Source organism: Equus quagga, chromosome 3 (genome assembly GCF_021613505.1).
Source record: "Equus quagga isolate Etosha38 chromosome 3, UCLA_HA_Equagga_1.0, whole genome shotgun sequence".
Lineage (NCBI taxonomy): Eukaryota > Metazoa > Chordata > Mammalia > Perissodactyla > Equidae > Equus > Equus quagga.
The window spans coordinates 103,016,024-103,043,250 of record NC_060269.1 but is presented as its reverse complement, the minus strand read 5'-3'; the positions used below and the strand labels follow the sequence as shown (position 1 = coordinate 103,043,250).

The 27,227-nt window shown below is 36.6% G+C and overlaps 1 protein-coding gene across 1 annotated transcript in view; it reads right to left on the bottom strand.

Annotated features, from left to right (window-relative positions):
* The window catches only part of LOC124237314 (transmembrane protease serine 11A-like), a 50,025-nt gene that overhangs the window by 11,185 nt on the left and 11,613 nt on the right, over nt 1-27,227 (bottom strand). Inside the window, exons 2-6 of the mRNA XM_046656819.1 lie at nt 25,691-25,809; nt 23,481-23,599; nt 10,222-10,289; nt 8,078-8,238; nt 2,086-2,257 (exon numbers count right to left, since the gene is read on the bottom strand). Coding sequence (XP_046512775.1) covers nt 2,086-2,257; nt 8,078-8,238; nt 10,222-10,289; nt 23,481-23,599; nt 25,691-25,809 — 639 coding nt within the window. The remainder of the gene's footprint in view (nt 1-2,085; nt 2,258-8,077; nt 8,239-10,221; nt 10,290-23,480; nt 23,600-25,690; nt 25,810-27,227) is intronic.

Genomic DNA, 27,227 nt, shown 5'->3' with positions numbered 1-27,227 from the left:
TCCAGTGTATGTCGTCAGCCACTTTGTTAAGTGTAACTTCCACATCATCTGTCAAGCCCAGAAAATATATTGTCTAGGACATTGTGCAGGGTTGAGATCTTTCATGGGCCATAAAAAGTATCCTCTGTATTTCAACAGCAATTCTGAATCATCATCTTTTGGACAGAGTTGTTTAGTTACTGAACTACCTATTACTCTTGCATTCAATTTATATTATTTTATTTTTTCTGGAAGCCTTCCATTTTACTTTGTCATTATGACATTAGTCGTACTATCTATCTTGAGAAGGGTGTTTAGTTCTTAGAAGCACATTTTCAGGGAGACATTGACAAAATCAAGAACATTCAGAGAAGAACCAAGATGGTGGGACATCTGGAAGTTGATGCTGTGAAATAAAGTAGTGATATTTATTTTCACATATGGTTTGGAGATTCTCATTCATTTTATAATGTTTGGCCTGAAAAAGAGAAACTAAGAAACAGCTATTCTATGGATGAGAAATAAATTTGATCCCTGTTGTTCCAGATGAAAGAATAAACTTCAATAGATAAAAGTTATTAGATTGCAGATTTGGTTTTCAATATTATAGAAATATTTGCAAGAGTAGAACTATCTACCACAAAATTGGCCAACTTTGGAGCTCGTAAGCTCTCTATTACTTTGACATATTCATCCCAAACTAAGCACCTGAATAAGGGATTTCTGTGCTTTCTAACGTAACAGCCTATTGAGCTTTCATGCCTTTTGAGCTTTAAGATCTAAGTCTCTATATAGATTTAGACTCATGGGTAGACTGAATTTACTGTGGTATCAAAAGTCAGAATTTTGGAGCTCAAAAGGAACTTGAGAAGATCGAGTCCATCTATTTCCTAACATACTATGGTTTAATAACATGCCCAAAGTCAGAGATCAGATCCAGCTCTCCTGCTGTCGGGGACAATGTTTCATCCACTAAGGCCTGCTGCCAACTGCTTTACAGAGATGCCCAGGAAGCCCTTGTTATCACCATGATAATTGGTACTAGAGAAAGGTCATAAAGTGAATCTACTTAGAAAGACATCCAGAATTTTAAATGTATGGTAATAAAAAGATCTGACTGGTTATTATCTTGAAAGGTAAAACTAAAATTATGAAAAAAAAGACACTTTATATTTAATAAAATTTATGCTGCAATTGTGCTCAGAATGAATAAAGAATTAATCAAATGTTAAGTTCATTTGAAACAATTGTATGATAGCATAATGCTATCTTTACTTCCAGTTTGCCTTTTGTAGCAACAGTGTCAAGAGGTGCTATATTATATGAAGGTTTCATGGGGAGGTCCAAGGGCCTCTCTTAGTCCTTTATCACTCACGGGAATCTCTTTTGAAGTGCCTGCCCTTCAATTTCACTTTGTAATTAATTTGATTATTTATGATCAACATGAGACTGGCCCAAGTGTTTGGCAGCGACAGACACTAGTATTAAGTGGAGAGGATTGTTTGAGCAAGGATCAATAATTATACATGTTATTAGTAAATATTTTCTGTTACGATGACTTCTGTTTCCTTACACATTTTTTTAACTTAAAACTCTGAGGACCTGATCAATGAATACTAGGATAATGACTACTACCCCCACTAACTTTCCAAATAAGCGTACTAGTGTAACGTTATTTTAGAGAAGAACCTGAAAGAAGTTTTTCTCATTTTGTATCAACAATATCCGGGGGCATTGATTATTAATCAGAACATAATAGGGGCCATCTCCATGGCCGAGAGGTTAAGTTTGCCTGCTCCGCTTCAGTGGCCTGGGGTTCACTGGTTTGGATCCTGGGCATGGACCTAGCACTCCTCATCAAGCCAAGCTATGACAGAATCACACATGAAAGAACTAGAGGGATTTACAACTAGGATGTATAACTATGTACTGGGGCTTTGGGGAGAAGAAAAAAATAAAAAGAGGAAGATTGGCAACAGATTTTAGCTCAGGGCCAATCTTCTTCATCACACACACACACAAAAGGCATACCTAAAAAAAAGAACATAGTAAAACCCAGAATTTTTTTTAGCAGTAGTGGGGTCCAACTTAAGGTCAATAACTTACTTCTTAAAGCAGTGTGCTGCAGTGATGAGCCATGTATTACTAATCAAGGTGGCCCCACACTGATGGACGTTATTACACTGAAGGGAAGCTTGCCAAGGCCAGGCAGCCTTGGCCGCAATTTCTCCCGACATTATTCTGTTGACTATTAATGGAGCAACTCGTTTACCACAACCTGAAAGAGATGAGATCATTAAGTTATAAGAAATGTCTCTATAATCTTTGATATAGAGAACCTAATAGAGTGCTGCAATGCAATATTTGCATTTATCATTATATAAACATGTACAATATTAATATCTATCCTCTGTATTTCCCAATATGTTGATGTATTGCTCACTCTGCATATTTATAGATGTGGATATATATTGCTTCCTGAAGCTAAGTTAAGCTGCAAAGGGTTGACACTTCACAAAGTGTGTGTCCTGAGGACTTGCAGTGTCAATTATTTAGGTGACCTGGGAGCTCCTACTAAGATGACTGTTTCCCAGTTTAGGTGATGCAGCTGTGTTATTTTGACATGAGGTCCTCACCAGAAGAACTGGCCAGACAAATAATTGCCCATTTATTGGAAATCCTATTCCCATATTTTTTTCTGGGTGACTAGTTCCTAAGGTGTACATGGGTTAATGTGTCATGACTAGTCTCTCACTCTTCAGGATGGAAGTTTCCATGTTTTTACATAAACCTCACACTCACTGTTGGTGGGAATAAATGTGTACTCTATTATGTGCATCAGGTCAGAGATTACTTTGCTGCTTAGGGTTCCTGCTAAGAATGAAGCCTGTGTAGAGCATGGTGCTAATAAAGAACATACAGTAGGTTTAATTCTTGTTCCAACTAATTAGGTATCAAAAAAGAAAATTCATTTTACGCATATTGATTACACTCCAACCATGGCCAGACATTTTAGAAATCTCCATCTCTCTGCCATCACTTTCGTTTAGACTACCACATTTGTCATCTTGGGGACTGTGACAGCCTCCCAGTGCATCTCCCTGCCTCTAGTCTTGCTCCGCCAATCTGTTCTCCCCACCAAAAACTGAATGATCTTTCTGATACGTGTAAAACCCTTCAGTGACCTCTCATTGCCCTCCAAATAAAGTCGAAATGTTTCAGCATGGTTCTGATCCTTGATTACTATTAATCATATCCCTTTCCCATATCGCTCAACTCCCATTCTATGTTCCAGCCACACTGACACTTTTCAATTACAATAAATGACCATGTTCTTACTTTTCTGAAGACATTTTTACATACTACTCCCCCTGCCCAGGAAACTTATCCCACTTGTCACTTGATTCATGGCCTCTCCGCTCTCCTGTCTCAGAAATCTTTCTGATCCCACAAGAGCAGGTTAGCTGACTCTGTGACTGACTCTCATAGCACTGTGCACTCTCTGTCGTAACATTTATCACACTATCTTAACATTTCCTGATTTATTTATGTCTTCCCCTACCTTCTAGCTCTTAATTTTAGAGGAGGGATCATGTGTTATTCACAGTGGTATTCACTTTCTGGTACTCGGTAGATGTTAAAAAGATATTTGTTGAATGAATGAATAAGTAAATGAGTAAAAATGTATAGTGTGTTTGTAAGACACAGACGCAAATGCATAAACACTTTTGTTCAAATTCATCAAAACTTTTATAAAATCTTTCAAAATTTAGGTCACAGTGATATGAAATAAGCAAGTGGAGCTGCTGTCAACCATGAAGATGAGTATATTAAGCAAATTTTATAGGCCAATCACAGATGATGGGGTCTATCTCCTCCCCATTTATCACTTTCTCCTTATTTTGTTTCTCAGCAGAAAGCACGTTTCACAGCATTAAAAAAGTTAGAAAAGCAAGCCCATTTATTCCAAACCAGAAATACATAATTTCTTCAAATTGCTCCCCAAATTTCCACCATGAAAAATGTTTTTCTTGAACATGATGAAAAGGTCAGTCTCAGAGTTAGAAAAACAGTATCTCCATCTATTGCCCAATTGTTATTCTCTCCCAAAGAAAATGTGGGACATGGGTGGGAAATTATGAGCTAATATTTGAAGATGTCCTTTCTGATGTGGAAATTGAACTTATTTTTATAAGCTAACTAGACTTACATGCTTGGACAGTTAGCTTCCCTGTTGATGAGCTCATTGCTGAAAAATGAAATAGAGCAAAGAATGATGATTTGATATTCTCCTGGTTGGTCTCAATGACCTGAAATTATTAGGGGATACTGACCGTATGTGGATTCTAGACAGTTGAGCACATAGATCAGTCAGGAGAATGGCTACCTGATATAACAGGATATGTGTACAAGATTTGCAGAGAATTATGGGCAACCTCAACCTCTAATTAGGTGGATAATACCCCAAGCAGTGGATGATTAAGGCAAAGCTAGTGGATGATTAACACCCACGAATAGTTTATATTAATAAAGAATAGTGGTTTTCCACTGGTGCAGGATAAATCCTCTTTGGATTTACTTCAGGAGATAGAGAAAGTGGAGAAAGAGGGAGCAAGTAGGTGGGGTCTCCAGACTCAAACCCAGCCTCAATCAGAAGAGGTCTGCTTTGATCTCTTCTGTTTATTTAAGATTTCACATAAGCCCTTCTTTGGTCACAGCAATTAGAAATGAAAAAAACTTTGAAAGCTCCCACATAAACTATATTTAAAATACTTCTAGGGGCTGGCCCGGTGGTGCAGTGGTTAAATGCGCACCTTCCGCCTTGAAGGCCCGGGGTTTGCCAGGTCAGATCCCGTGTGTGGACATGGCACTGCTTGGCAAGCCATGCTGTGGTAGGCGTCCCACATATAAAGTAGAGGAAGATGGGCACAGATGTTTGCTCAGGGCCAGTCTTCCTCAGCAAAAAGAGGAGGATTGGCAGCAGTTAGCTCAAGGCTAATCTTCCTCAAAATAAAATAAAATGCTTCTAAAACACAGTTCCTAAATTATCAAAATGATTTTTTTCTGAAGAATAAACTATTGTGTATTCTCGTCCAATTATCTGCTGAATATTGGTAAAGGCCAATTATTGGACAGAATCTAGGATTAACTTCTGTGAATTTCCAACAAAGTTAGGAATCTGATAAAGGAACGTGGACATTTAAACTTAAGTTGCTGGAAGATTGCATGAAAACTGTGATTTCATGATAAAATGCCTTATAAACTGTTGCACTTATTTCTATCAGTGCCATGTTTCTCAGACTCATATCCTTTGCATCTAACTTCCCATTGTGCAAAATAAGAATATTTCCTTCTACTTACGTTCTATAAATCCCACTTGGGAAACTAGTGACGATAAACTTTGCAAAGTGGGAGTTTTGAAAATATCCAATTCAAGGATACCCTTAAAGCTATGCCCAAATCATTATATGGTGAAGAATCAATTGCTCAGGACAGATTCTCAATGCTTACTCTATGGAAGGAACTCAATTTTCTGTCAAATGTAGTTTTAAGGTAGTAAATGTTGTTTCATTTTTTTTAAAAGCTAATTTAATATCCATGTCACTAATGCATTAAAATGAAAAATAGTATAATGCTGGAATTCTTCAGTTAAGCCTTCTTCAGCTTAGTTTGAGCAAGATGCAAATCACCCCTTTCCAGGAATGACATTAGGTTAAGTGTAATGGTTTTGAGTGTAATGGATTTTTAAGGATTGAATTTTTAGGGAGAATAATTACACCCGGAGGTAAGCTACCCATCCTCAAGTAACTGGCTATTAAAGATGTCTAATTGTGACCAAATATTTTTACTTTCCAAGTCTAGGAGAGAAAAGAAATATTAACACCTCAGTCTTGAAAGTAACCCTCTAACACACTTCTGAGCTGAAAGTAATTTAGTTAGTATTCAGGGCTCTACATGCTACAAGTAACATAATGGGAACTGGAGCACACAACAACCGTGATGTTGGCAGTGAGCCGCTCTTCCACAGCCATGGTGTTTGCAATGCAAAGGTGTTGATTTTAGCTTTTCTGTGACCCATTGCATCACATGAGGGACCCACAGAAGAATAACACAATTATCTTAACAAATTATGGGTAAATCTTGGGCTGCAGGGTTATTTCGAGACTTGGTCTAGAATTTCGGCAGTTTTCCATTCATTGGGAGTCCCCCAAATTAAGTGTTCCTGGAGAGCAATGTTTTTGCCTATAAAAACTGCCTTGAGGGTTCTCCTGAGCTTTTCACTTTCCACTAAGTGGGACTTTTTTAAGTTCTAGTAAACACTGCTTCTTTTACATCTGGAAATTTGGAAACCTTCAAAGTTCTAGCTTTATCTACTACCAGTCAATCCCTTGCATTAATGCTTTCAGATTTCCAAAGCATAAGCACAATTCACTAGCTTTCTAAGTGGTAACAGTGTATATGTTCCATATTATATTTTTTATTTTCTTGTATATCTTCATGATTGTACAGGAAGAACAAATATTATCATTGTAATTTTACAGATGAGAAAATGGAGGCCAATGCCTGGGCCAATTAGTTGGGTGGTCCTGCAGTGACTCAGTGGAGATAGAATTAGGTAAGTCTCAAATCAGGTTTTCCACCAGCACATCCTGCCCTTTAATCTACTGCACTCATTAAAATAAGCTGCAGCTCACAAACTGAGCCGGTAAGAAGCAAAAAGCCCAGGCAGTCAGTGACCATTTCATGCTTCATTTCTGGTTTCAGATAGCTCAGCCTTTTAAATTCCTGGCGTATTTACTGGTTATTGGAAATTACATAGAACACATCATGTAACTTATCAGAATTGCCAGTATTTCACAACCTTAATTCAATTGTTTCCCCACCTAACAAAGGAAATGAATTAAGCGTTTGACAGGTTCTTCCCTCCTGGGTTGGGAGCGGTTTCCAGGTGTATTCCCTGAGTAGCTGACTCTCTCACATCAGCAAACTGCTGCCCATCCCATTCCCTCAGATTTTCATTTCCTGGATGAGTTTCCTCTTGAAGAGTTAGCTAGACCCTTACAAGAGCAGGGCATCCTGTTTCACATCTGATATTAATCACTTTGATTTTCTTCCGTGACTCTCTTAAGTCTATTGTCCATTGGAATCTGTAGGGGAAACTCTGTGTTTGTCTGCCAGAAGTAGATGCTTGTGGAAGCAGCTTAATGTACAGGGGCAAATAGGTATCTGTGTAGCTGTACTCCTCAGAGCCTTTAATATGCTAATATAAGGGATGAACTTCCAAGAGATAAATATCGTAGACAGAATTCCTAAAATGTGTTTGACCACAGAACTCTTTTTTTCAAAGAATGTCTCAAGAAATTAGAGATCTAGATTTGAATCTTAGCTCCTCTTAATTATTAGAGTCCTGTTTTTATTAACTTTTTTTGCCCCTCTTTCACGTCTATAAAGGTGAATTTGTCTGCTTCACATGGATATAGAAATTAGCTGCATGTAAAGGGCATAAAGAAGGGCCTTGATAAAGGTTGATTCTCTTTTTAGAGAGACGATAATGGTATAATGGATCCAATGATTTTTTTCTGGTTTAGTAATTTTTGAAGCATTACTTATAAGATGGCTTTAGTGGCTCTACAGTTGGTTTACCGTTTTCCCAAATGCCTGTATGAAAAAAGTTAACAAAAACTTCATCATTTCACTGTATACAGAAACTATCCATATCTTTAAAAGGCAAAAAATGAGTTTGTGTTTTACGAAGGTCCACCTAGAAAAACAGTTGTTGCTAAACACTTGGTATTTTCACTTGCTTAGTCATGGAGACAGTGGCTGGGTCAGATTAATGCTCTGTTAGTGGTAAAGATTTGCATATGGAATGAGTGCCAATTACTACAGGAAAAACCACTTGACAACTAACTTCAGACATACTTTCATCAGAAAATAATAAAACCTCGAATGAAACTTTTTTAACTTGAAATTTTTTTCCATTTGAATTCTAGCTATCATTTGGAATGAAAATAACGGCAAGTAAGTATGAGATTAGATATAAAATGGACCTAATAGGTCCCTTTCACATCACATACAAAGGTACCTATGTACTTACCATTAACTTGAACTGATGAGGCATTTATTGACAAGGCTCTTGTGTTCCTTATCTTCTGATTTAAGATGCTGTGGATTTTCTTCTTTCTTACTGTCCTTTGCTCAGCAGAGGGGAACTGGAACACCATAATGACATCTGCTTTCACACCATCTTCCTCTGGACTACGACGCACAAGAGAAAGGTGCTTATTCAAAGAACACATCCGGTATTATCTTACACTCTTTCCTGTATTTTCTTCCCCTGATTTATGCCTCAATTGCTGAAAGTGTCAAGAACTAATCTTCTCACGCTGACGTGAATCTACATGTCACTCGCTGACCCAAGATTATTTCATATGATCCCTCTTCAAGTTTTCATTGTTTTGAGTGCATTTTCCCCATTAATTTGAAGCCTTGTTATAGCAGTGGGGTAGAACTCAGACATCAAAGAATTATCATCAAAATCATAAACTCTCAGGATTGAAAGAAACTTTAGTGGTCTCTTCGGTCAATCACTCCTGTGTCTTGATACCTGAATCACCTCTACAGCATCCATGACCAAGTGGTCCTCTAACCCCAGCACAGTAATTAAAATGATGGGGAATTTACTTCCCTAAAGAGATTATTTCTCTTTGGTCAGCTCTGATTTTAAGAGAGTTCTTTGATTTGAGTTGAAAATATGTCTCTTTCTATCTTTCATTTAGTTGGGCTTAGGACTACCCCTTGAGACATGCATAACATAACAGTTCCCTCTTCCACATAAAATATTTGAAGACAGTGATATTCTTGGTCCCTGAGTCTTCTCCTGATTAAATATGTTCAGTTCCTTGAACTTTTTCATATAAATAGGTTCAAGTCCCTTCATCTGTGGTACTGAATTTTTACATACTCTTAAAGTAGGAAAACCAAACAATTTAAGGTCATTAAAAAAATCGAAACCTATGTATTGATCTGCTATTCTTGTTTTTACACTTCAAAAGATCCAGGATCTAAAAAGCACTAAAGGACTATTTTCCTGAATCCTTTTACTAAAAAGAGAGGAAATCATATTGATTCTGAGGCGTTTTAGATATTGTGGTCCATTTAGGCTCTGGAATGTGAAGATATAAATAATCAGAATTTTATGTCAAATTGGCAAACATATAACCAAGTAATTTTCCTTCTTAAATTAGAGAGAAAACATTGTTTCCCATGTGGCATTTCTCTGGATGCACAGAAAAACTTATATAGTAAAAATGGCTACAAATTTAAAGGAGTTCATAAGACTAGGAAAATGTTGCTAGAATGTTATGGCAAATCAGAATTTGAAAATGGAGGGCATGAGATCTAGAAAGTTTTGGCAAATGTGTACTTTTTGTCTCCTAAATATTAGAGAATTTATCCAATTTATATTATAAAGTCCTTCTGGAGGTCAGTAGTTACTCAGTAAAGGTGTAAGGAACTTGGAGTCAGTCTTCCAATAAGCATTAGTCAGTTGGTGAGAAAAGTGATTATTATTTCCTTCAAAAAAATCTGTCTGAATATATTCATTTTCTTTAGGAAGATGAGTCATACAGGCCCATAGGTTTGCACTTATTACGTCTACGTTCTGCTATGTGCTTTCCAAATAACACAATTGAAACCTCTGAGCCATTTCTGCAACTGATATGAATCTTCCCCCTCCACCACAACAAACAGAAAATTTATTAAAACAGGAACGTCTTTTCATTTCGGCATGCTTTCTGTCACTAAGGCTTCATTACAGGTAAAACTTATGATCCCATTTTGTAGTCAACTTTGCCTTCTTAATGTTCTTGAAATGACACGTCTGTTGAAAGAATACAACTTGGTGCGTGCAGTGACATGCTGCTGGGTTTTCCCAAAGCCACAGGTTCTGGTAGGCCCGGGCCTTACAATCAGTTGATGGAATTTGAATCCTGATTCTGCTGCTTGGGGAAACTGTCACTTGGGGAACTTTAAGCACATCACTTAACCTCCCCGAGTCTTAGTTTTTGCATATACAAAGTGCTGGTCAGCCCTATATCTCGAGACTGTTATAGAGGTAGTAGTTATGAGAAATCCTAGCCAAGAGCCAAGCCCATAGAGGCAACAGTATATAAGGGTTTCCATCTCCTTTGCCCTTTGTCTTTCCAGGCTGTGACTCCACATTTGCCCAAACATACATACGTCAGTCTCACTACTTGGTTCTTGATATAATGCTTGTTGAAGGCAGAATCTATAAATATCTCCTCCACCTGTTATTACAAGAGAGAAACTCTGTATTAATAGGATATTTTGTAATAAGAATATACCCCTGATTAAATGGTAAAGCAATAGAAAAAAGTTTTAACATGGCAATACCATTTAAACCAGTGGTTCTCAACTCTCACAATGCAACAGAATCATTTGCAGATTTTTTTTTTTAATTATAGATGCTGGGGCCCTCTGCCAGAGTTTTGGTTATAACCGGTCTGGAGGGGACCTAGCCATTCATAGTTGTAAAAATTTCCCCAGGTGATTCTAATGTGCCAGCATATGTTTCTGCGGTAGAAGATATGTTCCTAAAACTCCATAGAAGGTGAAGCAGAAAGATACAGAGCAGCAACGGGACACAGGGAGGCCTTGAGAGGTGATGGAAAGAACCTTGGCTTCATATTGGGTTTGAAGCCTATCCTTCTGCTCATGAACTGGGTGACCTTGGAAAAGTTATTGAACCAATTTGAGCCTCAGTTTCCTAAGCTGTAAAACAAAGATATTGATATGCTACTCATAGGGCTATAGAGATTAAACACATATAAAATGCTGCCTATATTTTGGTAATGAACTGCTGGGGATTCTCTAGCACCCATTCTGGCATTGCATTGCAGGTCTCAGATTTCTCTGCAGGTCTTTGGCAGTAAGTACAGAGAAGAGGCATTAGGGATTTAGGAGAGAATCAATGAGTTTGTAAGTGTTGATTGTGGTGTAAGTCAGGGGGAAGAAAGAGTGAAGTGGTGTTGCAGGTTTAGGTCAAAGTTGTGTTACTCGGTTTATGTCACCAAGGAAGAAGAAAAGTTACTGTTTTGAGTCCATTTGCACAGCATTGTCGCTTATCAAACCTAGATTTTGGCTTGCAGTATCCCTTAGTGACCACTTGGTGGCAAAAGTGTCATCTGAATGCGGGCGCTGCATTTCACTTTTGATAGATGAGCTGAATGTGCAAACTCAAGTCCAAATGACACTTGGACACATTTTGTGAATTTCACCGGCATCACATAGATAATAAACTGGGACGTAAACCTTGGTCTTCTGTCTGTAGGTCCATCTCTTCTCATCAATTACACAACTTCCTTGTTAAATATGATGTATATTTTACTTGAAGTTCTTTCATAGAAACTTAACAATAAGTTATAAAATAAACAGTTGGTGGACTTAAAGTATAAAACTTGTAAAGATATAGTTGGTAATATATTTGTAAATTTAAGAGAAAAGACAGTATTTAGAAAATAGAGAAATTTCTAGTATCCAAAATATACATTTATTGCATTCAAATAAGGAAAGCTTAAGGAGGCTGAGGAGGTGTGGGGTTTATATGCTAGAATGAAACTCTTTTGGAAAATATGTTTTCACAAGAGTGACACTGTTGTAATCATTTCTCTTCTTGTCACCTGCAACCAGTTCTATTACTCAGTATCCGGGGGAAATCCAAAAAAAAAAGAGAAAAAAGGCAAACAAAAAAACAACAGGGAGAAAAGTGATGAATATGAAAAGGAAGAAAAGCAAATAGCAGTTGGGTATTTAAAGAAGTTTGGTTTGTAATTATCCTCTGAAATTCCACCCACAATTGATCCCTTGACTGATTGTGACTTGTTGGTGAAGATATTGGATTAAGTTTTTGACTTTGGATGACATCATGCATCTGGCAACATGCCTGCTAAGAAGAACATCTAAATTCACCAGTTCCATCTTTAAATGGTTCAGTTGTCTCGGAAGAGAGAGCTGAAAGAATAACACTAGAACAATCTAGGTAGAAGCAACTCTGGTAATTACAGGAATAAAGAAGTTCCTTCTTTAAAATTCAAATTCCAGGACCCTGCCCCTATAAAGCCTCATTGATTAGGTCTAGAGTGAGGCCCAGGATCTTCAGGTGATCCAGGTAGCCTGAGGAAAACACTCTGAGAAATGCTGGGGCACTGGGACTGGCTAGAAGGGTTCCTATGCTAATGATATTTACAACAGGGGGAAAATCAGAAAAAACGTGAACATGAGCTTTATTGCTGAATGAAGTTTATGTATGAACTAGCTTTCTAGAGACCTCCAAAAAATGTTTCCCTGGCAGATTAAGAATTACCTTATAAGCAGCATTCTGCAAGCACGCTGGCATTCTAAATTCTCAGAAGTTTTGGAGAACAATTTTTTTTAAAGCTGTATGCCAGCTTCTTATAAATTTATTATTTACACAACCTAATAGAGATGGTGATTTATAAATCTATCCTCCCTCCCTTCTGGGGACATTTGTAGAGTTTTGTAGTTAGAATAAGTATCCCAGCATTGAGCAAAAGACTCCCTTTCACTGTATACCTCTTTATGTCTGATAATTTTGAAGTGCTGGAAATTGCGCTGAGATTAAGTTCTTAGAGGGCAATTGAAGGTTAGTCAGGTGTTTAATGAAAGAGTTAGGGAGAGGCTGTCAACTCAAACAAACAGACGCGCCCAACCATTCTGCTGTCACTCCTGAACTAACTCTGTTTACACACGTTGCCTGCCTGTCACTGTCAGATGCTCCCAACTGGCTCCTCTCACGGCAGTCTTTGCATTCACGTAGGGAGTGTTTCAGGGCTGCAACTGCAAACTTCAGATAGATATGCTTCTGAAGATTGGCCAATGGAATATAAAAGCAATTTCTTCCAACATCACACTAGGTGAGCTCCTGAGAGCTACAGGAACCAAAAACACGCCATGAAGAGAATTTTAGATCCTGTTGTGTTCTCCCAATTGTAATGAGCACCACACAAAAGATTGCATTAAAGATGTTTAAAAAAACCCCACAGCTTTGGCCTTAAACAAGGGTTAATTGAAGTTGTCTTGCTACCAGGGCTGAACTCAAGATAGAAATAGAGAATAGACCACAATTGCATTGGAGCCTCTGGTCACAGAGTCAGACATTCAAGGGCCTCACTGTCTGTCACTAATCCCTCACTCATTTCAACACCACTCCTTTCTGTCTTGGCAGTGCTGTGTTCTGGCATGACCCTGATTTTCCTATGTACTTGCCCTTCTCAGGCTATTCCTTTGGTCTGTTGTACCCTCCCACATCCTACAGCTCTGCTTCTCTGAATCACAACTCTCCTTCAAGGTCTATTTCAGATAATACCTTCTTTGGGGTTATTCCTTAAACCCCAAAGTAATCTTTCCTCCTCTTGTCTTAATTTTTCTTATCCCTCTTATACCTTCTACTCCTTAATATAGTTGTTTATGCAAACAAATTATCTTCTCTACTAGACTGCAAACCCTTTATAGATGGGAATGTTGATTTATCTTTTCCTATCCTACAACATGTAGGAATGTAGCTAGTTTTTGTTGAATGAGTGAATGAATGAAAGAAAGTGGGAATGTATTTATCATAAAGACTTGCATTTACCAAGAAACTTTTATGAGAATTTTTAATGAGCTTTACATTAGATTGTGGTCAATCCTCCTGGAGAAAAAAGAAAACTGACCATGAATTATTTGAAGGAATTTTTTTCCTTTTCAACATTTTCAGGTAATTTGATTCCTTGTGGAAAGCTCCTCCATGGTGAGACTACGTTAGTTATATTAGTAGAAATAGTTATCACTGTTGTCTACCATCTGTGCACCAAGCACCAACTCCATTGTATTTGAGCTCATTTTCTTTTCACATCAACCCTCTGAGGTGAATACTATTATTATCCACATTACATAGATGAGGAAATGACTTGCCCAAGGTGACATAGCAATAAGCCTGCTGACCTCAGGTTAAGCACACAGGTGGATTCTTACTAAGAGCTCCTCTCCACTGATGTGTAGCAAGCAGCATGTGAGGGGACCAGAAACTGTTAACACCCCTCTCCAAAGGCAGCCTGTTTTCTTTGATTCCAAAAACCAGAACCATAATCTTGATAGTTTTTATTGCAATCCTTTGAAATTGTTATTGTATCTATTTAAAATGGATCAGTTGTATCTATCCTAAGCCTATATAGAATGTGGCCAACCTGAGCACTGATGGTGCTCACAGCATTTTGAAGTTCGTTGGCCTTCTGGAAATCAAGTCACTTTGTTTTCACAAAAATCCTCTTTTTAACTCCCACAGGTTTGAGTCCAGTGCTGTGTCCACTGGAGGGGGCAGTTGAGTCCAGTGTTATTTGGGATCTGAGGGTGTGAGGGTGGAATGCCATGGAAGTGTGACTTTCTGATTACCCTAAACCAGGAAGTAATGATATCACCAAATAGATTGTGACATTATGTGATGTTACCAGACTTATTTCTTTGATTGCACTAGTCCTTCCTCAGTGTTTCTTTGGGGAATGAAACAGACTAATCTCATATAACAAGTAGCGGTATATTAGATAACCTTATCCCAAATTGGCTAATATTCCTGAGATTGAGAGGCAAAATAAATTCATAGAATTAAAAAGCTTGTAATTAAGGGTTATAAAGAATAAATTAATAACTTTGTGTACCACAAAAATCTAGATCTCCAAATCACCTTTTTAAAAGAGGAAAATATGTAATTTGTATCTATTTAAAGTTGTGCTAAAGATATTTAAACCAGAATAGCAGAAGCAAGGGAAGGTCATTATTTAGAAGGTTCCTGTCCTCTCCAGGTGAGTTGCCTTTGAAATCTCTAAATTTGATCATTCCATCAGAGAGAGAGGGAGAGAGAGAATCATTTTTCTTAGACTCTCCTATAGTACCTGAATGATGAATGATAATCTAAATAGGTTATCCAGCACAGTAAAGACTGTACTATATTTATAACTTTATCAGGAAGTTTAGAGGTGGCTCATATTGCTTTCTTTCTCAAAAAACTTTCCTCAGAAAACACCCATTCACATCTTTCCTCCAATCATAGATTGTTCATGCTAGACATATATACGTAAATATATCCATCGTCCTCCGCCTTCTTTCTATTACAGTTGCTTCTGCTGTTTCTTGCTCATCAAAAACTGATACAGACAAAAGAGACTGTAAGCCAAAAATAGTAACAAAAGAAAAAAAAGATTGTTATATAATGATGGGGGGATCAATTCATCAAGAAGATCTAACAATCATATATGTACCCAGCATTAGAGCATCGATTTAGTATTAAGCAAATACTAAAAGATCTGAAGGGAGAAATAGACAACTATATAATAATAGCAGGGGACTTCAATCCTCCACTTTCATCAATGAATAGATCATCCTGACAGAAATTTAACAAGGCAATGTTGGACTTGAAATATAACTTAGACCAAATGTCCCTAACAGACATGCAGAACATTCCAACGAACAGCAGCAGAATGTACATTCTTCTCAAGCACACATAGAACAATCTATAGGATAAATCATATGATAGGTGACAAAACAAGCTTTAGCAAGTATTTGAGATGCTTGAAATCACACCAAGTATCTTTTCTGACTATAGTGGTATGAAACTAGAAATCAATAGCAGGAGAAAAGCTGCAAAATTCACAAATATATGTAAATTAAACAGCACACTCCTAAACAACCAATGGGTCAAAAAAGAAATTTAAAAAATCCTGAAACAAATGAAAATGGAACACATAATACCAAATCCTATGGGATGCTGCACGAGCAGTTCTAAGAGGGAAGTTTATAGTAATAAATGCCTACATTAAAAAAAAGAATACTCTCAAATAAACAAATTAACTTTATACCTCAAAGAACTAGAAAAAGAAGAACAAACTAAGTCCAAAGTTACAGAAGGAAGGAAATAAAAACAATCAGAGCAGAAATAAAAGAAATAGCAAAAAAATATATATATATAAGATAAATGAAACTAAGAGCTTTTTTTTTTTACAAAAAGATAATACATTTAGCTAGACTAACTGAAAAAAAAAAGAGAAGACTCAAATAAAATCAAAAATGAGAGAGGAGACATTACAACTGATACCACAGAAATACAAAGGAACATAAGAAACTACCATGAACAATTATATGCCAACAAATTGGATAAGCTAGAAGAATTGTATATATTCCTAGAAACACACAACTTACTAAGACTGAATAAGGAAGAAATAGAATATCTGAACAGACCACTAATGAGTAAGAAGATTGAATCAGTAATCAAATCTCCCAAAAAGGAAAAGCCCAGGACCATACGGTTTCACTAATGAATTTTACCAAACATTTAAAGAAGAATTAACACCAATTCTTCTCAAACTCTTCCAAAATATTGAAGAGAGGAAACTTGCGCAGTCATTTTATGAGCCCAGCATTACCCTGATATCAAAACCAGATAAGGACACTATGAGAAAAGAAAACTACAGATCAATATCCTTGATGAATAGAGATACAAAAATTATCTACAAAACAGTAACAAATTTAACAGCATATTAAAAGGGTCATATACCATGATTGAATGAGATTTATTGCTAGGATACAAAGATGGTTCAACATATTCAGATCAATAAATGTGATATACCACATTAACAGAATGAAAGATAAGAATTCTTTCATTATCTCAATAGATGCAGGAAAAGTTTTTGACAAAATACAACATCTGCTCATGATAAAGACATTCAACACACTGCCTATAAAAGCAACATACCTCAACATGATAAAGTACAAATATGACACGCTCACAGCTTACATCATACTCAACAGTGAAAGGATTGAAAGCGTTTCCTCTAAGCTCAGGAACAAGACAACGGTGGCCACTCTCACCACCACTGTTCGACATAGTAGTGGAAGTCCTAGCTAGAGCAATCATGTAAGAAAAAGAAAGAAGAGTCATTCAAAAGAGAAAGGAAGAAATAAAATTATCTTTATTTGCAGATGATGTGATCTTATATAGAAAATTCTACAGACTCCGCCAAAAACTGTTAGAAGTAATTGATGAATTCAGTAAAGTTGCTTGATACAAGATCAACATATAGAAATAAGTTGTGTTTCCATACACGAACAATGAAATATATGAAAAAAATATACAGAAAACAATCCCATTCACAGTAGCATCAAAAACAAAATACTTAGGAATAAATTTAACCAAGGAAGTAAAAGACATGTACAATGAAAACTACCAAGACTTTGATGAAAGGAACCCTTGTGCACTCTTGGTGGGAATGTAAATTGGTGCAGCCACTATGGAAAACAGTATGGAGGTTCCTCAAAAAATTAAAAATAGAACTACCATATGATCCAGCAATCCCACTTCTGGGTATATATCCAAAATAAATGAAAACAGGATCTCGAAAAGATATTTATACTTTCATGTTCATTGTATCATTATTCACAATAGCCAAGATATAGAAACAACCTAAGTGTATGTCAGTGGATGAATGGATAAAGATGATGTGATATATAAACATACATACATACATACACACACTTGCAATGGGACATGATTCAGCCATGAGAAAGAAGAAAATCCTGCCATTTACAAACAACATGGATGGACCTTGAGGGCATTATGCTAAGTGAAATAAGTCAGGCAGACAAAGACAAATATTATATTATATCACTTATATGTGGAACCTAAAAAGCCAAACTTATAGAGATGGAGAGTAGAATGGTGGATATCCCCCTAGGGGATGAGAGTAATGGAGAGATATTGTTCAAATGGTACAAACTTGCAGTTACAAGATGAATAAATTCTGGAGATCTAATGTACAGTGTGGTAATTATAGTTAATAATACTGTGTTATATACTAGAAAGTTGCTAAGAGAGGTGGCCTTAATTGTTCTCACCACAAAGAAGAAATGGTGATTATGTGATGAGATGGAGGTGTTAATGGTGGTAATCATTTTGCAATATATGTGTATCAAATGAAGACATTTTACACTTTAAACTTACACAATGTTACATGTCAATTATATCTCAATAAAACTAGAAAAAAAACTGATACAAGGAAGTGAGGAAACTGAGACTGAGGGCGTCTTAATAAGTAAACCCAACGCATTGGTTAAGCAAAAGTGACCTAGCACAGCATACAGTATTTATAATCTTTATGGATTTAAAAATTAAATGGGAGAAGAATTGATATAGAATTGAACTTTCTATCTCAGCTAAGTCCCTTCCTGACAAGTAGAACAATTTAGTGGAAAGAACACATATTGAAGTTATCCGTATGGCTTCAAATCTTCTCTCCACCATTTACTAGCTGTGGACCTTAACTTCAAAAGCTTATTTCTCTTATCTGTGGAGTGTGGATAATAATGCCTCCTTTGTAGTTTTATATTGTAAACTAGACATGAAATATACAACAATTAGCATTTTCTTTCAGGATTTAAATTAAGTACATTGAAGATAGAGGTAGTGATATACATCTTCCTCTTTTACTCATGCCTCCTCTTCAATTATAACATGAATGAATGTAAGTCTCAGCTCTTGAGTAAGCACTCAATCACATTCTACATCCAATTTTTCTAACCTCTGAACATGAGCTTTCTTGGTAATCTCTGCTTACTTTTTTCTCAAGGCTTCCAAATCCAATCTCCTCTCTCTAGGCACAGAACCATAGCCCTACGCCAAGCATTGGGCATCTTTTAACTTCTCTTTCCTTATGCAACTCCAAACTTCAGATAATCTAATACCTTTGCCAAGTTTAAGTTTACCTTGACCCAGTCACTTTTTCTCAGTAGAAGTGCTTCCTGCTTCAGTGTTGATCAGAGCCAAATCTCTCACTTTTGTCTTCTAATTTCTTTAGAGAGTGTTCCCACCTACATTTATCTCCTTGCATCACTTTCTGTTTTCAACTTCTCTGTCTCTACAACTCTAGACACATAGTCTAAAGGATATTTTGAGGATCATTTCAAGCCCTGTTTGTGGTGTTCCTGGGTACAAAGAAGATAAAATTTAGAACTACTTTGGGCACAGGAACAGGGAGCAGTAGTTTTGGAGGGAGACAACCCTAAGAAAATTCCTAACTGTTGCCACTGTTAATGAAGATGATGGTCACTGCCCCTTGTTACTAGTATAACTGAAAGAGAATAATATACCAAGGATAATTACTTGATTTATGGTATTTTGTGGGAGGGTAGATGGGAAATAAAATCGCACAGATGATTCTTCTGGATGACATAATTTTATTAAGAACATGTAGTCTCAAATCCTAAATAAATCATTCACCAGCTGTATGATCTTGAGTAAATTAACTTTTCTATACTTTGATTTTCTCATCTATAAAATCATAATAGTAACTATACTAACCTCATAAGGTTGTTGTTGAAGATAAACTAAAATAATACATATAAAGTGCTTAGTGCGGTACTTGGCAGGCAATACATGTTAGCTATTATTATTGTTATGATGTTAAAGTTTAGAACTTTCACATTTGTAATGACCTATAATTTAAAAATATTTCTTGATATTTCTGAAATGTGTCTCCAAATGAAACACTCCCTCAGTCACTGACTTTATTCAAATTTACAAAATTTGAATAATGATGAAAGTGACCTACCCATTTGGGAGTATCATGAGTTACTGGTGTCTGGTCACTGGAATCTTCTCTGAAAAATGATCTCAAGGATGAGATATGCCTGTGCCACTATCTCAGGGAACTGGGATGGGTTTTACCAGGATCTGAGCATGAACTCATTTTTCTTTTGCCTCTCTGTTTGCATTCAAATCAGTAAATCCCAAATTATGAGGAAGAACAGGACCTGCAACCTGTCTTTCTTGGCCTTCCAGCTAGCACCCATATAGGGTAGAAAGAAGAATCTGGTTTTATGCATTGGGATTTGGCAACGATAAAGAGGAGTGGCTCAGGATGAGGCATGACCTCTTCTTGTAATGCTTCTAAAGGTAACTTGGAGGGGAGTGGAGGGAAAGAGACATCTGTCTCATTTAAACAAGGGTAAAATAATATAAAGCCTTTCCTGACCATGGGAACTCTAGTTGATCTTCCTTTTCTTTGAAGTTTTTCTGTACTTATTGTCCTCGACACACAATTTAGCTCTTAATTATATCATGTTATGCTGTTCAATTTCATGTGTGTTACTCTCATCTCTCCAAAGTTATTGGAGGCAGTTTGAGGAGGCATATCATATTTCCTTTTCTGCAAGACTCCGGTGCCAAGAAATGCAAAGAGCTGAATAATCATACCATATATTGGGAAGACAGATGTTTGGTTCTATGGGAAAACTGGCTCACTATATGGAGAATAAAACCTGGGTTCCTACCTAACATCACACTCAAAGGTGGATTATGCATTAAAGACCTAATGTAAAAGGTAAAACTGCAAAGTTAATAGAAGAAAATACAGTAAAATATTTTATGACTAGAAAGAGAGAATGAATTCTTTAAAAAAAAACTTTAAAAATATGACCACATGGCAAAGAAAATTGATGAATACGATTACTTTAAGATTATGGATTTCTGTTTCATCAAGAACAATATAGTCCAGATTAATAGAAGACAGAATGAGTAAGTGCAATGTCTACAACTAACAAACTACTCATATCTAGAAAATATAAGGAACTCCTGCAAAGCAAAACTATTAAAACAAACAACTCTAATAGAAAAACAGATAAAGAATAGGTACAGGCAATTTATAGAAATGAAAGCCCAAAAGGCTAACGTGTATACGTAATGATGCAAACTTCTCAGTGATTAGAAAAATGCAAATTAAATCATGAATAAGATGGAACTTAATGGCTATTAGGCTGGCAGAAATTAGAAAACCAATTAATGCCAAGTGTTGGCAAAGATGTGGGGACTTAAGAATCCTCACGCACTGCAGATGGGAGTGCACACTGATTCAGCCATTCTGAAGAGCAATCCAGCACCAATTAGTCAAAATAAGTGTATGCACACCCAATGACCCAGTAATTCTACTTCCAGAAGAACCTGCATGGGTCCATATGGGAATAAGTAGTAGGCTGTTCGATGCAGCACTTCTTGGTATGATGAGCAGAAGGTAAAATATGGTAGATATACACTATGAATCATCATGCAGCAGTTAATAACAATGAATTTGATGTACATTTAGCAACATGAATAGATCTTAAAAAACAGATCTGAGTTAAAAAGTATGAAACTATGAACTAAAAAGTGATGCAATGGACTGAAAATTTGTTTCCCCCCAAAACTCGTATGTTGAAATCCTACTCCCCAGTGTGATGGTATTAGGAGGTAGGGTCTTTGGTAGATGATTAGGTCACGAATGGGAATAGTGACATTATAAAAGAGACCCCAGGGAACTCTTCAGCGCTCTGCTCTCCACTATGTGAGGATACACTGAGAAGTCTGCAGTCTGAAATCTGAAAGAGGATCTTCACCAGAACCTGATTGTGCTGGTACCCTGATCTCCAGAACTGTGAGAAATAAATTTCTGTTGTTTGTAAGCCACTCAGTCTATGATACTTTATTACAGCAATCCAAACTGACTAAAGCAAGTGATTTATAACACAAAGAATGAATTAAAAGCATGTGCACCAAAAACAACGAAATGCATTTTTGCAAGAATGAATACAAAGAAAAGAAGACAAAGGAAATACAGATGGTTGCCTGCAGGGGAGGTGAATGGGAGTGTGTTATGAGAATAAAGGAGAGTAAATAAATAATGACAACTAGAAGAGGGCCTTGCACATGATCATGATGCTAATGTGTCATCACCTAACTCAGCCTTTGTACCTGAGGTTTTTTCACTGCTAGAAATGCATGCTTTACTGATACTTAAAAGTCCACTTCCAAAGACAGTTTCTGTTATAGATGCATTTCTTTCACTTCCTTTTGAAAGACCTATTGCATTCCTCTATTTACTTCAGTAAAGACAATGTCATAGTTAGCCTAAAACGACAATAACAGTGTTGGCTATAAAACATAAAGAAAATTCTTGATAAATTATAAACATTTCCCATTGTTCAAAGAATTTATAGATATTTTTAACTAAACAAATTAATTCTTTTTTCCTTGAGAAGTTATGTGGAGTCACTCAGGGTTAGAAGAATAAAGGAAGTCCTGGTTACGTATCTAGGATTTTTCTGGCATTCTTTTTTTTTTTTTTTTTGAGGAAGATTAGCCCTGAGCTAACATCTGCTGCCAATTCTCCTCTTTTTGCTGAGGAAGACTGGCCCTGAGCTAACATCTGTGCCCATCTTCCTCTACGTTATATGTGGGATGCCTGCCACAGCATTGCTTGCCAAGCAGTGCCACGTCCTCACCCAGGATCAGAACCGGCGAACCCTGGGCCACCGAAGTGGAACATGTGAACTTAACCGCTGCGCCACCAGGCCAGCCCCCTCTGGCATTCTTTAAGAAATGATTACGAATGCTATTTTCTAAGGTGCTCTGAATATAAAAGAATGTAAGGATATATATCAATCTATAAATGTTAATTATTGACTTAGGGGAGATGAGATCTCAAAATGGAAAAAGTGTACATGACTTAATGATAACTGAAAATACAGATTATAAGCTCCATTTCCATCTCTATATTTATTATTGTAAGTATATTGCAATTGAGTTTGCATGGGACAAAGATCAGATGGTGATACGCAAAAATGAAAACTGATTTGAGAAAGAAAGAAAATATCTTGGAAAAAAAAGGTTCTTTGATAAAACAAACTAATGCACCTGTCATTTCCAACCTTTTAAAATAATTCTGTGCTTCTGTATTTCTTTGTCAGGAAAGTTAACATGAGCTTAGTTTTTGAGTGAGGGTTCATAGGCATCTTGAGCAGATTTATTATACAACTGAGTTTACTTTTTTCCTTTTGGGGGCAGTCCTGTATTTTAGTTTTAACAAAATTTTTAGTGTTTCATTTAAATATCGTACAACAGGTCTGGGTATTTTAATTTTATTAGTATGTTTGTGAGATAAAATGAACATTTATGATCATCTTTCCTTTTCTCATATATTTAAAAAATATTTTAAATTTTAAAATGTGGTGTTACCAAAAAAAGCATGTAATGTTACAAATAACCACTTCTGGTGTGGTTAAGTTTTTCCATCTGGGTAATATTGTAGTGGAATAGGGGGAGCAATGGGCTGGGATATCTTGACCTCAGTCCTCTCCCCTTTAAAGGATGTGGTTGAGTTAGAAAGAGTGGTTTATCAGAATCACCTATTTGTTGGAATGGAGATTCCTTTACTCTCCTATCTCCACTTACCCAGCCCATCAGACAGTGATTCAGTGGGTCTGGAGTGGGGCCTAGGAACTTGCAAGATGATTTTGCTGCAAGTGGTCTGAAAATCATGTTTTAAGAAATATTGAGGGAAATGATACACAAAATCCCTTCCACCTACACTATTCTATGATAGAAAGAATTTTTTCTGACTTACCAAGCTTTTGCTCATCTCCCGTAAGTCCGTAAGTTGGTATGTGCTATTTTGTCCAGAATTACTGTTGATTCGTAGATCTGAAATTTTAAAAGTGCCTTGATAATACTCCATTTTATGGCCTGTGATGAAAAGGAAAAGCAGGAAATTAAGTGGTTTGGGCATAAATTTCAGGATCTAAGGCCCAACTATAATGAGGCTAATATAAAGTCTTGAATACATTGCTGGGATTCCTTCTAATTTAGTTTCATAAAATATGTAAGAAAAATAATGATTAATGTTTTGTGTAAATAATAGTAGCTGGTATTTGTTGAGTGCTTACTATGTGCCAAGCACTGTTCTGGGTACTTGACATGTGTTAACTCATTTGATCCTCACGCCAGTTTTCTAAGATTGGCATCACCTCCATTTCACAGATGAGGAAAGTGAGGCACAGAGCATTAAGTAACTTGCTGTGTGCTATACAACTAGTGAGTGGTCTATCCAAGCATAAACCCAGATGGTGTGGCTCTAGAACTGGAACATTTCATTACTATATTGCCCCTTGCTGAGGTGAAATGTATACCAACTTATACTCTACTGGAATTAGAGGTAAATGAACATCCTTGTAAATTTTGGTTTGTAGTGTGAGAGCCAGGCACACTAAGAAAGACACAAAAAGAAAGGCAGGGAAAAATTTTCTGAGGTTGGAGGTGAGAACAGTAACAGGGATGAATCAATCAGATCTCTGCTTGGCTATCAGGAAAGGTAAGAAAACAACAGTGGTGACTCCTGAGGAATTTGGTAATCTTAGGAGTATGACCCTGGGGAGCAAGAAAACTACAAAGATTTAAAGATAGAGAATGGAGCAAGCACAAAGTAACCTCTGTCCTTAGGGAGCATGGCTCAGGGAGGACACACTGGTTTTCCGAGCAAAGGACCTTGGAAAGAAATTGGGGATCTGAGGATGGCACATCTCCTACGTGGGACATCTCTGGACTCTGTAGTGCTTTTTTGGTCTCCTGATTACTTATCGATTTAATCCATATTGTTATCAAACCTTATTCTCATAGTAAAGGTGCTTTCATGCAGTCAAATGAACTGACCTGAGAAACTTTGCCATTGGCGCAAACTGCAGATGGGGTTGTCATATGGGGCCCAGAACTATGTTCTCAAGCCCTTTAAAGCCCCTAATAGAGTCTTCACTCCCCCATCAAGTCTGAGGAAGGCGGCAACAGATAAGACCATTCAAGTAAGCAGACTGAGCTAGTTGTTTTATCATACACATCTGTGTGAGAGTGACATTGTGGAGATTTGTCAAAAAATGTAAATGACTTACATTCTGCAAAAAAGAAAGATGTAATATAAAAAGAATTCTGGGGGCTGGCCCCGTGGCCGAGTGGTTAAGTTCTCGCGCTCCGCTGCAGGCGGACCAGTGTTTCGTCAGTTCGAATCCTGGGCGCGGACATGGCACTGCTCATCAAACCACGCTGAGGCAGCGTCCCACATACCACAACTAGAAGGACCCACAACGAAGAATGTACAACTATGTGCCGAGGGGCTTTGGGGAGAAAAAGGAAAAAAATAAAATCTTTAAAAAAAAAAAAAAAAAAAGAATTCTGAAGTGCATTTTTGTGTGATTACAAGTATGTCAGAAATGAAAAAGTAATCTCTGAATATTGCTTTGGAAAGAATAAGATTTTTCTCTAAAAATAAGTAATAATATTGTGTCGTACTTATAGTTTACGAATCATTTCGAAATTCATTATTTTATTGGACAAGTGCTTTTCTTTTGCCCTAGAAATGTTGGTGGACAGAAAATGATGAATAAGAGAGCCGATTTTAATAACTAGTTTCTCATAGTTTTTCACTTGAATATACAATGAATTATTATAGTTGTTTATTATGATTACTAATAAATTTCAGACAATTACTATTTTTGATCTTTTCTGTAGATTATCAAAGAATACTAGTTTGTGAGCTCCAAGGAGATGAGAAATTTGTCTGCATTGCTTAATGCTGTATCTTGAGACCCAGAAAATCACTCACACATAATAGGTCTCAGTAATTATTTGTTGATGAAAAGATTGGGTAAATAAAAAAATTCTGAATGTGGCCATTTACTGGTAAAAGTACAAGTTTTTTTGGGGTGAACTTACATTTACGTATATGCAAAGGAATATTTACCAAAAACAAATGAAATCAAACTGAGTGAAATCTATAATTTTACTTACCAGAGACTAAGAAATGAGCCAGAAGACCGATGGCCACTGCTGTGACTGTCAGTAATAACATGAGAAGGGCGATCATCCATGGTTTTAAACCTCTGCTTCGGTTGCCAAATCCTGCTGCTCTACAAAAAGGAAAACTCACCAGTTACTCTCACAGTGTAACTGTTACAGGCTTTCTGGGTCTCCATGGATAGGTGCAAGTTGCTTTAGCCTACGTTTCCTAGCCAGAATACATTTGCCTTCAATTTTGGTCAACGTCATCTTGGCATGAGGGAAGGTGTTAAAAAGATCAGAATCTGGGAATGCTCCTGGCTTCTATTTCCGGAGTCATTAGGTGGCTCTCTGTAGTGGCCAGTCCTGACCTCTTAGCAGTGTGGTCCAAAGCAGCACCTGTGCTTGGAAAAGGATCATTCCTTTCTCCAACTCTTTTGAACAAAATCTTTTTACCTGTCTATCCTTTCAGAGTTTACAAAGTGATTTCAAATCTTATTTACTTTTTAACTTTTATTTTTAACTCTTTATTCTGAAAATTTTCAGACACATAGAAATTTAGAAAGAATAGTATCATAGAAAACCTCTATATTCATCATATCATTTTATCAATTGTTAACATTTTTGCTGTTTGCTATGTTCGTTTTTTGCTGCTATATTTTAATGTAAATTAAGACATCACGAACTTTCACCAAATCATTATTATAAACACTTTTTATATTGTTACATATATATACTTTTATATATGTTGGATATTTCCAACATAACTACAATACCATAACACTCCTAAAAAATTAACAATGTTTCTCGAATATCTTCAAATGCCCAATCCATCTTCAAATTTCCTCTATTGTCCCTATTATGTTTCCAGATGGTTTGTACAAACCAGGATATAATCAAGGACCACATAGTACCTTGGCTATGTCTTTTAAGTCTCTTTTAATCTAAGAGCTCTGCTTCCTTTTTAACTTTTAATGATATTGACTTGTTGAAGAGATCAAGCCAGTTGTCCTTTAGAATGTCCCACCTACTGGACTTGTCTGAATGCTTTCTCATGATATGATTTAGCTTGTTCTTCTATCATCGGAGTAATTAATATTCCTCATTTCTTGTAAGCTTAAATTTAGATCTAAAGGCTTAATTAGATTTTGGTTAAATTCATTTGACAAGATTACTTCAGAAGTGATGCTGTATATTTTATATTGTGTAACCTCAGAATTAGAGGAAATTTCCACAATTTAGGAGGAAAAAATAACTCTTTATTTTGTTCTAGCACCTTATGATTGACAGTTGTGCTAATCACATAGTATCAAGTATTTGTTTGCATGGATATTAACCTATACCTAACTATGAGCTCCTCAATGGACAGGACAAGTCTTGTTCATCTTTTTGTCATTAAGACCTAACAAGGTGCCTGGTACAGAGTAGGAATTTTATAAATCCATGAGAATCAGGCAGGTGTTATACCAACTTTGTATATGAAATAACAGAACTGAGAGAGACGATATCTGATTTGTTAGAGTCAAGTGGCTTAAAAGGGCCCAGTCTT